Source organism: Bombina bombina, chromosome 3 (assembly GCF_027579735.1).
Source record: "Bombina bombina isolate aBomBom1 chromosome 3, aBomBom1.pri, whole genome shotgun sequence".
Taxonomy (NCBI): domain Eukaryota; kingdom Metazoa; phylum Chordata; class Amphibia; order Anura; family Bombinatoridae; genus Bombina; species Bombina bombina.
In genome coordinates this window covers 683,080,051-683,094,911 of record NC_069501.1, presented here as the reverse complement: position 1 = coordinate 683,094,911, position 14,861 = coordinate 683,080,051, and the positions used below count along the sequence as shown (strand labels likewise).

At 43.3% G+C, this 14,861-nt stretch overlaps 1 protein-coding gene across 1 annotated transcript in view; it reads left to right on the top strand.

Moving 5' to 3' along the window:
• Nucleotides 1–14,607, top strand: part of CRCP (CGRP receptor component) — a 148,296-nt gene extending 133,689 nt beyond the window's left edge. Inside the window, exon 6 of the mRNA XM_053707445.1 lies at nucleotides 13,399–14,607. Within this exon, the coding sequence (XP_053563420.1) occupies nucleotides 13,399–13,533 (135 nt within the window). The 3' untranslated portion in view covers nucleotides 13,534–14,607. The remainder of the gene's footprint in view (nucleotides 1–13,398) is intronic.
• Nucleotides 14,608–14,861: the final 254 nt, after the last annotated feature.

Genomic DNA, 14,861 nt, shown 5'->3' with positions numbered 1-14,861 from the left:
AAATTTCAAGGCAGGTGCAGCATCAACTTCCTCTGCTTCAAAACAAGAGGGAACTTTTGCTCAATCCAAGCAGGCCTGGAAATCTAACCAGTCCTGGAACAAGGGCATGCAGGCCAGAAAGCCTGCTGCTGCCTCCAAGACAGCATGAAGGAGCGGCCCCCTATCCGGTAACGGATCTAGTAGGGGGCAGACTTTCTCTCTTCGCTCAGGCGTGGGCAAGAGATGTTCAGGATCCCTGGGCGTTGGAGATCATATCTCAGGGATATCTTCTGGACTTCAAAGCTTCTCCTCCACAGGGGAGATTTCACCTTTCAAGATTATCTGCAAACCAGATAAAGAAAGAGGCATTCCTACGCTGCGTGCAAGACCTCCTAGTAATGGGAGTGATCCATCCAGTTCCACGGACGGAACAAGGACAGGGTTTTTATTCAAATCTGTTTGTGGTTCCCAAAAAAGAGGGAACCTTCAGACCAATTTTGGATCTAAAGATCTTAAACAAATTCCTCAGAGTTCCGTCATTCAAGATGGAAACTATTCGAACCATCTTACCCATGATCCAAGAGGGTCAGTACATGACCACAGTGGACTTAAAGGATGCCTACCTTCACATTCCGATTCACAAAAATCATCATCGGTTCCTGAGATTTGCCTTTCTAGACAGGCATTACCAATTTGTAGCTCTTCCCTTCGGGTTGGCTACAGCCCCAAGAATTTTTACAAAGGTTCTGGGCTCTCTTCTGGCGGTTCTAAGACCGCGAGGCATAGCGGTGGCTCCTTATCTAGACGACATCCTGATACAGGCGTCAAGCTTTCAAATTGCCAAGTCTCATACAGAGATAGTTCTGGCATTTCTGAGGTCGCATGGGTGGAAAGTGAACGAAGAAAAGAGTTCTCTATCTCCTCTCACAAGGGTTTCCTTCCTAGGGACTCTTATAGATTCTGTAGAAATGAAAATTTACCTGACGGAGTCCAGGTTATCAAAACATCTAAATGCTTGCCGTGTTCTTCACTCCACTCCGCGCCCTGCGGTGGCTCAGTGCATGGAGGTAATCGGCTTAATGGTAGCGGCAATGGACATAGTGCCATTTGCGCGCCTGCATCTCAGACCGCTGCAATTATGCATGCTCAGTCAGTGGAATGGGGATTACACAGATTTGTCCCCTCTACTAAATCTGGATCAGGAAACCAGAGATTCTCTTCTCTGGTGGTTATCTCGGGTCCACCTGTCCAAGGGTATGACCTTTCGCAGACCAGATTGGACGATTGTAACAACAGATGCTAGCCTTCTAGGTTGGGGTGCAGTCTGGAACTCCCTGAAGGCTCAGGGATCGTGGACTCAGGAGGAGAAACTCCTCCCAATAAATATTCTGGAGTTAAGAGCAATATTCAATGCTCTTCTAGCTTGGCCTCAGTTAGCAACCCTGAGGTTCATCAGATTTCAGTCGGACAACATCACCATCAAGGGGGAACAAGGAGTTCCCTAGCGATGTTAGAAGTCTCCAAGATAATTCGCTGGGCAGAGTCTCACTCTTGCCACCTATCGACAATCCATATCCCAGGTGTAGAGAACTGGGAGGCGGATTTTCTAAGTCGTCAGACTTTTCATCCGGGGGAGTGGGAACTCCATCCGGAGGTGTTTGCTCAATTGGTTCATCGTTGGGGCAAACCAGAACTGGATCTCATGGCCTCTCGCCAGAACGCCAAGCTTCCTTGTTACGGATCCAGGTCCAGGGACCCAGAAGCGACGCTGATAGATGCTCTAGCAGCTCCTTGGTTCTTCAACCTGGCTTATGTGTTTCCACCGTTTCCTCTGCTCCCTCGATTGATTGCCAAAATTGACAGGAGAGGGCATCAGTGATTCTGATAGCGCCTGCGTGGCCACGCAGGACCTGGTATGCAGACCTAGTGGACATGTCATCCTTTCCACCATGGACTCTGCCTCTGAGACAAGACCTTCTCATACAAGGTCCTTTCAATCATCCGAATCTAATTTCTCTGAGACTGACTGCATGGAGATTGAACGCTTGATTCTATCAAAGCGTGGCTTCTCCGAGTCAGTCATTGATACCTTAATACAGGCACGAAAGCCTGTCACCAGGAAAATCTATCACAAGATATGGCGTAAATATCTTCATTGGTGTGAATCCAAGAATTACTCATGGAGTAGGGTTCGGATTCCTAGGATATTGTCAGGCTTTAGTTAGAATTAAGCCTGTGTTTAAACCTGTTGCTCCTCCATGGAGCTTAAACTTGGTTCTTAAAGTTCTTCAAGGGGTTCCGTTTGAACCCCTTCATTCTATTGATATCAAACTTCTATCATGGAAAGTTCTTTTTCTGATGGCTATTTCCTCGGCTCGAAGAGTCTCTGAGTTATCTGCCTTACATTGTGATTAATTCAGATAAAGTAGTTCTGCTTACAAAACCTGGGTTTTTACCCAAGGTGGTTTCTAACAAGAATATCAATCAAGAGATTGTTGTTCCATCATTATGTCCTAATCCTTCTTCAAAGAAGGAACATCTTTTGCATAATCTAGACGTAGTCCGTGCCTTGAAGTTTTACTTACAAGCTACTAAAGATTTTCGTCAAACATCTAACCTGTTTGTTGTTTACTCCGGACAGAGGAGAGGTCAAAAGGCCTCGGCAACCTCTCTTTCTTTTTGGCTTCGGAGCATAATCCGTTTAGCCTATGAGACTGCTGGACAGCAGCCCCCTGACAGGATTACAGCTCATTCCACTAGAGCTGTGGCTTCCACCTGGGCCTTTAAAAATGAGTCTTCTGTTGAACAGATTTGCAAGGCTGCGACTTGGTCTTCGCTTCATACATTTTCCAAATTTTACAAATTTGATACTTTTGCTTCTTCGGAGGCTGTTTTTGGGAGAAAGGTTCTACAGGCAGTGGTTCCTTCCGTTTAAGTTCCTGCCTTGTCCCTCCCGTCATCCGTGTACTTTAGCTTTGGTATTGGTATCCCACAAGTAATGGATGATCCGTGGACTGGATACACTTAACAAGAGAAAACATAATTTATGCTTACCTGATAAATTTATTTCTCTTGTAGTGTATCCAGTCCATGGCCCGCCCTGTCCTTTTAAGGCAGGTCTAAATTTTAATTAAACTACAGTCACCACTGCACCCTATGGTTTCTCCTTTCTCGGCTTGTTTCGGTCGAATGACTGGATATGGCAGTGAGGGGAGGAGCTATATAGCAGCTCTGCTGTGGGTGATCCTCTTGCAACTTCCTGTTGGGAAGGAGAATATCCCACAAGTAATGGATGATCCGTGGACTGGATACACTACAAGAGAAATAAATTTATCAGGTAAGCATAAATTATGTTTTTGCTCAAGTTTGATTTCAAGCTAAATATGTTTTCCTCTCAGAGGCAGTTTCTGCTTTCAAGATTGTCTGAAGATCAGACAAAAGGGGAGACGTCCTTCCACTGCGTAGGAGACTTCTCAGACCTGGAAGTGATTGTTCCAGTTCTAATACTGGTACAGGATCTGGAATTACCGATAGGGTTGTGGTTCCCAAAAAAGGGGAATTTTCAGACCATTTTTAAGAAAGGTACTGTCCTTCTAGATGGAAACTATTAAATTTGTTCCATTTCTTCCTTGATCCTAGAGGGTCAATTTATGTCAACGGTGGATTAAGGGTTAAGTGCCTTCATGTGCCGTTCTCGAGAATCGTCTCAAGTTCTAGGGTTTGTCTTTCTGGGCAAACACTTCCCGTTCATGGTCCTTCCTTTCGGTCTTGCCACTGTTCCGAGTTCTTACGGAGGCTCTGGGATCGCTGTTGGCGGTGCTTCAATTTCGGGGCATTGCAATGGCGTCCTATCTGGCTAATATCCTAGTCCAGGCGTCATCCTTACAGCAAGCAAGATTTCTACGGCCATGGTGTTATACTTCCCGTGAGCTCACGGGTGGAAGGTGACTTTGGTAAAGTGTTCCTTAGTCCCAGACACAAGGGTAGCTTTCTTGGGAATCATGACGAATTCCATATCAATGAAGATTTTTCTGACTGAGGTCAGGAAATCAAGGCCTATCAATACTGGTCTAGTTCTTCAGTCCACTTCTCGCCCTTCAGTGGCTCAGTGCATAGAGGTATTCGGGCTGATGGTGACGGCAATGGACATTAGCCGGACAGATGACTCAGCATGCTAAGGCATTGTGGCTGCGCTTTTGTTTTCATCCTTCCAAGGTTGATAAAATGAGCAGCGCCTTGTGTCACTTAAAATTCCGTTTGTTTGTTCCACCTCCAGACCTATGTAGTTAAGCATACTCAGGCAATGGAACGGAGGCTCTGCAGTCTTGTCTCCTTAATTACCTCTGGATCAGGAGACAAGGGACTCTCTTCTATGGTGGTTGTCTCTGGATCACTTATCCCAGGGAACATGATTTAGCAGAGTGTAGACTCAGCGGAGTTTGTCCTTTTTATAAACATCCTGGAACTGAGAGCAACCTTCAAGGCTCTTCTGGTCTGGCCTCAGTTGGCTTCGGCCCAGTTTCATCAGTTTTCAGGCGGACAACATGGTGACGGTCTTGCATCAATCCTCAGGGAGGAATGAGGAGTTCCTTAACGATGGCTGAGGTAGCCAAGATTATCCAGTGGGCGGAGGCTCATTCTTGCTATATGTCAGCGATCCATATCCCAGAGGTGGACACTTGGGAAACGGATTTTCTGAGTAGACAGATTTTTCATCCGGGAGAGTGGGAACTCCATCTGGGAGTATTATCCAATCTGATTTTCAAATGGGGTCAGCCAGAGTTGGATCTCATGGCATCTTGTCAGAATGTCAGGCTTCTGGGATACAGGTCCAGGTCCAGGGCCCCCAGTCCGAGCTGATAGCTGCCTGGGCAGTTCTTTGGTTCTTTAGCCTAGAATATCTATTTCCCCCGTTTGCGCTTTTATCCTGGGTGATTGTTCAAATCAAATAGGGGACGGCATCAGTGATACTCCTCGCTTCTGCATGACCTCGCAGGATTTGGTATGCCGATCTGGTGGACATGTAATTTCTGCCACCTTGGACACTTCCGTTGAGAAAGGACCTTCTTATTCGGGGTCCTTTCTTCCACCCAAATCTAGTTTCTCTGGAAATGAATGCTTGAAGATTGGACGCTTGATGCTATACAAGCGAGTTTTCTCTGATTCGGTCATAGACACCTTATTTCAGGCATGTAAGCCTGTAAATAGGATGATTTACCATAAGATAGGATGTAAATTTTATTGGTGTGAATCCAAGGGTTACCCATGGAGTAGAGCTAGGATTCCCAGGATTTTGTCTTTTCTCTGAGAAGGATTGGAGAAGGGTTTCTCAGCGAGTTCCCTAAAGGGTCAGATCTCTGCTTTATCTATTTTCTGGCAGATGTCCCAGATGTTCAATCCTTTTGTCAGGCTCTAATTAGAGTCAGGCCTGTGTTTTTTAACCATTTGCTCCTCCATGGAGTTTGAATTTCGATCTTTAAGTTCTTCAAGGGGTTCCGTTGAACCTATGCATTCCATAGATATTAAGTTATTTTGGAAAGTTTTATTTCTTGTTGCCATTTCTTCTGCTCGAAGAGTGTCTGAGCTTTCGGCATTACAATATAAGTCGCCTTACATTATTTTTCATTCGGATAAGGTGGTGTTATGTACTAAACTTGGTTTCTCCAACATAGGTGTGTCCGGTCCACGGCGTCATCCTTACTTGTGGGATATTCTCTTCCCCAACAGGAAATGGCAAAGAGCCCAGCAAAGCTGGTCACATGATCCCTCCTAGGCTCCGCCTACCCCAGTCATTCTCTTTGCCGTTGTACAGGCAACATCTCCACGGAGATGGCTTAGAGTTTTTTAGTGTTTAACTGTAGTTTTTATTATTCAATCAAGAGTTTGTTATTTTTAAATAGTGGTGGTATGTACTATTTACTCAGAAACAGAAAAGAGATGAAGATTTCTGTTTGTATGAGGAAAATGATTTTAGCAACCGTTACTAAAATCCATGGCTGTTCCACACAGGACTGTTGAGAGGAATTAACTTCAGTTGGGGGAACAGTGAGCAGTCTCTTGCTGCTTGAGGTATGACACATTCTAACAAGACGATGTAATGCTGGAAGCTGTCATTTTCCCTATGGGATCCGGTAAGCCATGTTTATTAAGATAGTAAATAAGGGCTTCACAAGGGCTTATTAAGACTGTAGACTTTTTCTGGGCTAAATCGATTCATTATTAACACATATTTAGCCTTGAGGAATCATTTAATCTGGGTATTTTGATAAGATTATATCGGCAGGCACTTTTTTAGACACCTTATTCTTTAGGGGCTTTCCCAAATCATAGGCAGAGCCTCATTTTCGCGCCGGTGTTGCGCACTTGTTTTTGAGAGGCATGACATGCAGTCGCATGTGTGAGGAGCTCTGATACATAGAAAAGACTTTCTGAAGGCGTCATTTGGTATCGTATTCCCCTTTGGGCTTGGTTGGGTCTCAGCAAAGCAGATACCAGGGACTGTAAAGGGGTTAAAGTTAAGAACGGCTCCGGTTCCGTTATTTTAAGGGTTAAAGCTTCCAAATTTGGTGTGCAATACTTTTAAGGCTTTAAGACACTGTGGTGAAATTTTGGTGAATTTTGAACAATTCCTTCATATTTTTTCGCAATTGCAGTAATAAAGTGTGTTCAGTTTAAAATTTAAAGTGACAGTAACGGTTTTATTTTAAAACGTTTTTTGTACTTTGTTATCAAGTTTATGCCTGTTTAACATGTCTGAACTACCAGATAGACTGTGTTCTGAATGTGGGGAAGCCAGAGTTCCTTCTCATTTAAATAAATGTGATTTATGTGACAATGACAATGATGCCCAAGATGATTCCTCAAGTGAGGGGAGTAAGCATGGTACTGCATCATTCCCTCCTTCGTCTACACGAGTCTTGCCCACTCAGGAGGCCCCTAGTACATCTAGCGCGCCAATACTCCTTACTATGCAACAATTAACGGCTGTAATGGATAATTCTGTCAAAAACATTTTAGCCAAAATGCACACTTATCAGCGTAAGCGCGACTGCTCTGTTTTAGATACTGAAGAGCATGACGACGCTGATAATAATGGTTCTGAAGGGCCCCTAAACCAGTCTGATGGGGCCAGGGAGGTTTTGTCTGAGGGAGAAATTACAGATTCAGGGAACATTTCTCAACACGCTGAACCTGATGTGATTACGTTTAAATTTAAGTTGGAACATCTCCGCGCTCTGCTTAAGGAGGTATTATCCACTCTGGATGATTGTGACAATTTGGTCATCCCAGAGAAGCTATGTAAAATGGACAAGTTCCTAGAGGTCCCGGGGCTCCCAGAAGCTTTTCCTATACCCAAGCGGGTGGCGGACATTGTAAATAAAGAATGGGAAAGGCCCGGTATTCCTTTCGTCCCTCCCCCCATATTTAAAAAATTGTTTCCTATGGTCGACCCCAGAAAGGACTTATGGCAGACAGTCCCCAAGGTCGAGGGAGCGGTTTCCACTTTAAACAAACGCACCACTATACCCATAGAAGATAGTTGTGCTTTCAAAGATCCTATGGATAAAAAATTAGAAGGTTTACTTAAAAAGATGTTTGTTCAGCAGGGTTACCTTCTACAACCAATTTCATGCATTGTCCCTGTCGCTACAGCCGCATGTTTCTGGTTCGATGAGCTGGTAAAGGCGGTCGATAGTGATTCTCCTCCTTATGAGGAGATTATGGACAGAATCAATGCTCTCAAATTGGCTAATTCTTTCACCCTAGACGCCACTTTGCAATTGGCTAGGTTAGCGGCTAAGAATTCTGGGTTTGCTATTGTGGCGCGCAGAGCGCTTTGGTTGAAATCTTGGTCAGCTGATGCGTCTTCCAAGAACAAGCTACTTAACATTCCTTTCAAGGGGAAAACGCTGTTTGGCCCTGACTTGAAAGAGATTATCTCTGATATCACTGGGGGTAAGGGCCATGCCCTTCCTCAGGATCGGCCTTTCAAGGCCAAAAATAAACCTAATTTTCGTCCCTTTCGTAGAAACGGACCAGCCCAAAGTGCTACGTCCTCTAAGCAAGAGGGTAATACTTCTCAAGCCAAGCAAGCTTGGAGACCAATGCAAGGCTGGAACAAGGGAAAGCAGGCCAAGAAACCTGCCACTGCTACCAAGACAGCATGAAATGTTGGCCCCCGATCCGGGACCGGATCTGGTGGGGGGCAGACTCTCTCTCTTCGCTCAGGCTTGGGCAAGAGATGTTCTGGATCCTTGGACACTAGAAATAGTCTCCCAAGGTTATCTTCTGGAATTCAAGGGGCTTCCCCCAAGGGGGAGGTTCCACAGGTCTCAGTTGTCTTCAGACCACATAAAAAGACAGGCATTCTTACATTGTGTAGAAGACCTGTTAACAATGGGAGTGATTCATCCTGTTCCATTAGGAGAACAAGGGATGGGGTTCTACTCCAATCTGTTCATAGTTCCCAAAAAAGAGGGAACGTTCAGACCAATCTTAGATCTCAAGATCTTAAACAAGTTTCTCAAGGTTCCATCGTTCAAGATGGAAACCATTCGAACAATTCTTCCTTCCATCCAGGAAGGTCAATTCATGACCACGGTGGATTTAAAGGATGCGTATCTACATATTCCTATCCACAAGGAACATCATCGGTTCCTAAGGTTCGCATTCCTGGACAAGCATTACCAGTTCGTGGTGCTTCCTTTCGGATTAGCCACTGCTCCAAGGATTTTCACAAAGGTACTAGGGTCCCTTCTAGCTGTGCTAAGACCAAGGGGCATTGCTGTAGTACCTTACTTGGACGACATTCTGATTCAAGCGTCGTCCCTTCCTCAAGCAAAGGCTCACACGGACATCGTCCTGGCCTTTCTCAGATCTCACGGATGGAAAGTGAACGTGGAAAAGAGTTCTCTATCTCCGTCGACAAGGGTTCCCTTCTTGGGAACAATAATAGACTCCTTAGAAATGAGGATTTTTCTGACAGAGGCCAGAAAAACAAGACTTCTAGACTCTTGTCGGATACTTCATTCCGTTCCTCTTCCTTCCATAGCGCAGTGCATGGAAGTGATAGGTTTGATGGTAGCGGCAATGGACATAGTTCCTTTTGCGCGCATTCATCTAAGACCATTACAACTGTGCATGCTCAGTCAGTGGAATGGGGACTATACAGACTTGTCTCCGAGGATACAAGTAAATCAGAGGACCAGAGACTCACTCCGTTGGTGGCTGTCCCTGGACAACCTGTCACAAGGGATGACCTTCCGCAGACCAGAGTGGGTCATTGTCACGACCGACGCCAGTCTGATGGGCTGGGGCGCGGTCTGGGGATCCCTGAAAGCTCAGGGTCTTTGGTCTCGGGAAGAATCTCTTCTACCGATAAATATTCTGGAACTGAGAGCGATATTCAATGCTCTCAAGGCTTGGCCTCAGCTAGCGAGGGCCCAGTTCATACGGTTTCAATCAGACAACATGACAACTGTTGCGTACATCAACCATCAGGGGGGAACAAGGAGTTCCCTGGCGATGGAAGAAGTGACCAAAATCATTCAATGGGCGGAGTCTCACTCCTGCCACCTGTCTGCAATCCACATCCCAGGAGTGGAAAATTGGGAAGCGGATTTTCTGAGTCGTCAGACATTGCATCCGGGGGAGTGGGAACTCCATCCGGAAATCTTTGTCCAAATCACTCAACTGTGGGGCATTCCAGACATGGATCTGATGGCCTCTCGTCAGAACTTCAAAGTTCCTTGCTACGGGTCCAGATCCAGGGATCCCAAGGCGGCTCTAGTGGATGCACTAGTAGCACCTTGGACCTTCAAACTAGCTTATGTATTCCCGCCGTTTCCTCTCATCCCCAGGCTGGTAGCCAGGATCAATCAGGAGAGGGCGTCGGTGATCTTGATAGCTCCTGCGTGGCCACGCAGGACTTGGTATGCAGATCTGGTGAATATGTCATCGGCTCCACCATGGAAGCTACCTTTGAGACGAGACCTTCTTGTTCAAGGTCCGTTCGAACATCCGAATCTGGTCTCACTCCAGCTGACTGCTTGGAGATTGAACGCTTGATCTTATCGAAGCGAGGGTTCTCAGATTCTGTTATCGATACTCTTGTTCAGGCCAGAAAGCCTGTAACTAGAAAGATTTACCACAAAATTTGGAAAAAATATATCTGTTGGTGTGAATCTAAAGGATTCCCTTGGGACAAGGTTAAGATTCCTAAGATTCTATCCTTCCTTCAAGAAGGTTTGGAAAAAGGATTATCTGCAAGTTCCCTGAAGGGACAGATTTCTGCCTTGTCTGTGTTACTTCACAAAAAGCTGGCAGCTGTGCCAGATGTTCAAGCCTTTGTTCAGGCTCTGGTTAGAATCAAGCCTGTTTACAAACCTTTGACTCCTCCTTGGAGTCTCAACTTAGTTCTTTCAGTTCTTCAGGGGGTTCCGTTTGAACCCTTACATTCCGTTGATATTAAGTTATTATCTTGGAAAGTTTTGTTTTTGGTTGCAATTTCTTCTGCTAGAAGAGTTTCAGAATTATCTGCTCTGCAGTGTTCTCCTCCTTATCTGGTGTTCCATGCAGATAAGGTGGTTTTACGTACTAAACCTGGTTTTCTTCCAAAAGTTGTTTCTAACAAAAACATTAACCAGGAGATTATCGTACCTTCTCTGTGCCCGAAACCAGTTTCAAAGAAGGAACGTTTGTTGCACAATTTGGATGTTGTTCGCGCTCTAAAATTCTATTTAGACGCTACAAAGGATTTTAGACAAACATCTTCCTTGTTTGTTGTTTATTCCGGTAAAAGGAGAGGTCAAAAAGCAACTTCTACCTCTCTCTCTTTTTGGATTAAAAGCATCATCAGATTGGCTTACGAGACTGCCGGACGGCAGCCTCCCGAAAGAATCACAGCTCATTCCACTAGGGCTGTGGCTTCCACATGGGCCTTCAAGAACGAGGCTTCTGTTGATCAGATATGTAGGGCAGAGACTTGGTCTTCACTGCACACTTTTACCAAATTTTACAAGTTTGATACTTTTGCTTCTTCTGAGGCTATTTTTGGGAGAAAGGTTTTGCAAGCCGTGGTGCCTTCCATCTAGGTGACCTGATTTGCTCCCTCCCATCATCCGTGTCCTAAAGCTTTGGTATTGGTTCCCACAAGTAAGGATGACGCCGTGGACCGGACACACCTATGTTGGAGAAAACAGAATTTATGTTTACCTGATAAATTACTTTCTCCAACGGTGTGTCCGGTCCACGGCCCGCCCTGGTTTTTTAATCAGGTCTGATAATTTATTTTCTTTAACTACAGTCACCACGGTATCATATGGTTTCTCCTATGCAAATATTCCTCCTTAACGTCGGTCGAATGACTGGGGTAGGCGGAGCCTAGGAGGGATCATGTGACCAGCTTTGCTGGGCTCTTTGCCATTTCCTGTTGGGGAAGAGAATATCCCACAAGTAAGGATGACGCTGTGGACCGGACACACCGTTGGAGAAAGTAATTTATCAGGTAAACATAAATTCTGTTTTTCTTCCTGAGGTTGTTTCATACAAGAACATTAATTAGGAGATTGTTACTCCTTCCTTGTGTCCTAATCCTCCTCAGAAGGAACGTCTTCTGCACAATTTGGACGCAATCTGTGCTTTAACATTTTACTTACAGGCGACTAAGGACTTTCGTCGATCGTCTTCTCTGTTTGACATTTTTTCTAGAGCATGTAAGGGTCAGGAAGCTACGGCTACTTCTTTCCTTTTGGTTGAAGACCCGTTTGGCATATGAGACTGATGGTCAGCAGCCTCCTGAAAGAGTTACGGCTCATTCCACCAGGGCTGTTGCTTCCTCATGGGCATTCAAAAATAATGCTTCAGTTGAGCAGATTTGCAAGGCTGCTACTTGGTCTTCTCTTCAACTTTTTCTAAATTTTACAAATTTGATACCTTTGCTTCGGCTGAGGCTTTTTTTGGGAGAAAGGTTCTTCAAGCAGTGGTGCCTTCCGTTTCGGTTCCCTGTCTTGTCCCTCCCTTTTCATCCGTGTACTCTAGCTTAGGTATTGTATCCCACAAGTAAGGATGAAATCCATGGACTCATCGTCTCTTTAAAAAGAAAAGAAAATTTATGCTTACCTGATAAATTTGTTTCTTTTTAGACATGATGAGTCCACGGCCCGCCCTGTTCTATGAGACAGGTTATTATTTTTTGTTAAACTTCAGACACCTCTGCACCTTGGCTTTTCCTTTCTCTTCCTAACTTCGGTCGAATGACTGGAGTGGGAGGGAAGGGAGGAGCTATATATACAGCTCTGCTGTGGTGCTCTTTGCCTCCTCCTGCTGACCAGGAGGCGTAATCCCACAAGTAAGGATGAAATCCGTGGACTCATTGTGTCTAAAAAGAAACAAATTTATCAGGTAAGCATACATTTTCTTTTTTTCCATTTAACATTAGATGAAATGCACAAAGATAAATGACATCTTTGGGTAGAAACATATTTACAATATACACATATTGGCAAAAATGCTTCTAGGGAAAGTTATCACTTTTAGTGTTAGCATGTTTTTCTGCACAAGCATTTTAAATGCTGCTGCTCAAAGCGCAAATGGGGCTTGTAACACGTCAGCAATGAACAATGATGCAAGCACCTTAGGCTCTCTGAGCAAGTTCTGTGTTTCAAATGCTGGTGCACAGAGTATACTTAGATACGCTCTTGAAACAGCTATATCTTTTACTATAAGCATTTTTTGCCATTACATGTATATCACATATATGCTTCTATTCAAAAGTAAAATGCATCAGTGTGCATTCCAATTTTACCTGAAATATCCCTTTAATAGTACTTTCCAAAGAGGCACACCTGCTCCATCCGTTTAAAATAAAAACTTTATTTGAATTTTTTTAAAATATAATACAACGTGGCTATTACTTCTTGTGACATCTTTTTTGTTGTTGTCTTCTATGTGCAATAAGCTTTACATTTACAGTTCTTTACATTAGCACACACATCATTTGTACTCCAATAACAGATATCTAGTATACTACTGAACACTTACTTGTCCCAGTATTATGTTCACAGTAGTTTAGACTACACCTGATTCATATCACTAATTGTCCATAGCATTTTTATTTGTCTTTATATTTAATGTTTAGGTTGCTTTACTAGTATATACCTATTCATTTTGTACTAATACATATCTGTTGTGCAGATGTATTTTCTTTATTTTAAAAAACAAACAAACAAAAAACGATAGACAAATACCTGACAGGAAATGTAAAGAAAATGTCTGACACAATGTGTCTATATTTACCTATAGCTGATTTGTACAGTTCTAGGGTGGACATTGTCAGTTTAGAAGTAAAAACAACACATGTAATATGTGGCCTTTGCCTTTACTTTCAGTTTATGGTTATCAAATTTTCTTCCAAAACAGATGGTTGAAGAAAGCGAGGAAAGGCTGACAGAAGAACAAATTGAAGAACTGATCCAAACAGTGACTGGCACACTTCCAGGAGACCCAGAGGCTGAGGTTCCAGAGCAGGCAGAGGGAGGAGATGGAGACGAGTGAAGAACACGGAGAAGCCCTGCTCTTTCAAAACAACAAGTGTAGTTTAAACAAAAATAGATTGGTTATGTTTATATCTATAAATCGTCTGTTAGTTTACATAAAATATGTTTTCTGCCTTCTATAGAATTATTTAAGTTCAGTTAGATATTTTGTTTGCATTAATAGGGTTAATCCCTGTTCTGCAGTTTAAATGGAGACTCTGTACATTAGTAGCTACAATAATGTTTTACAGAAAATGTACACATTCCAGGCTATACTTATTGCATTACCTCACTAAAATAAAAATAATCTCAAGAATCACAATTTAATGGCGTACCTGGAAAAGGAAAAATATTACTAGATCACTTGTGTTAGCTATTGAGTGTTAATGAAAAGGAGCATTCAGCCTTTTTCACAGGCTTCCACAATAGATTTTCTTTAGATAGCATGACTATCAGACCTTTTTAAAAACTCTATTAAAATAAAAATGCATACTGCATTAAAAACATATATCAAATGGGGATCAAAGGGCTTGTGTCATGTGTGGGGCTAGGGGGCTGCAGTGCGTAATCAACAAGAGATTTGAAAAGCACTATTTTTTTTACTGGGGCTGACTGTGATCGTTACTCCAGGCACCCGAAAAAAAAAACCATATCACATGGTTAAAACTAGTTTTCATCAACTTCAGCTTTAAGTTCGAGGGATGTGTTATTATGTGACAACTCTGCGTTGCTACTGTTATACTGTTGTACTGTTGATGATATGAATAATTCTGCTGAATACAGGCAGCTTTGGGCGACATGCAGTACCTGGAAAAGTACCGCTAAAAATTCATATGGTTCAGACACAAACATATCATTTAAGTGGCTGAGCAGCATAAAATATTTTGTATAGCTGATTTGTGGTTCCTGTGACTCATGTTGGACATATATGCTCTTCTATGCTGTGTTTAGTTTTTTTTGGGCTGGGGCGAAAGCTAACTCATATTTACTGCTGAACTTAGCAGTCTCAGAATTATACAAACACTCTAAATGTGGAAGTAATGAAATAGGTAGGGCAGCATTTACAAATATTAAAAGTACTTTGCATGAAAAATATTGCATTGCGTGTCTACTTGACTGTGTTCTTGTTACTTTCATTGCTTCCTTTGTATATCTTGGTGTACCCTTTTAATAATAACCAACAAAGGCCTCTGCCCTTTAATGAGATTGCAGGCAAATCTATACAGCTCACATTTTAAGTGATGTCATTCCTTTTCAGCTGCATGCAATGTTTTTGCCTTTTCTTCTGCATAGACTAGGTAGCTGCAGTCATTCTTCATCTTTTCCATAGTTCTGTTATTTTTATAT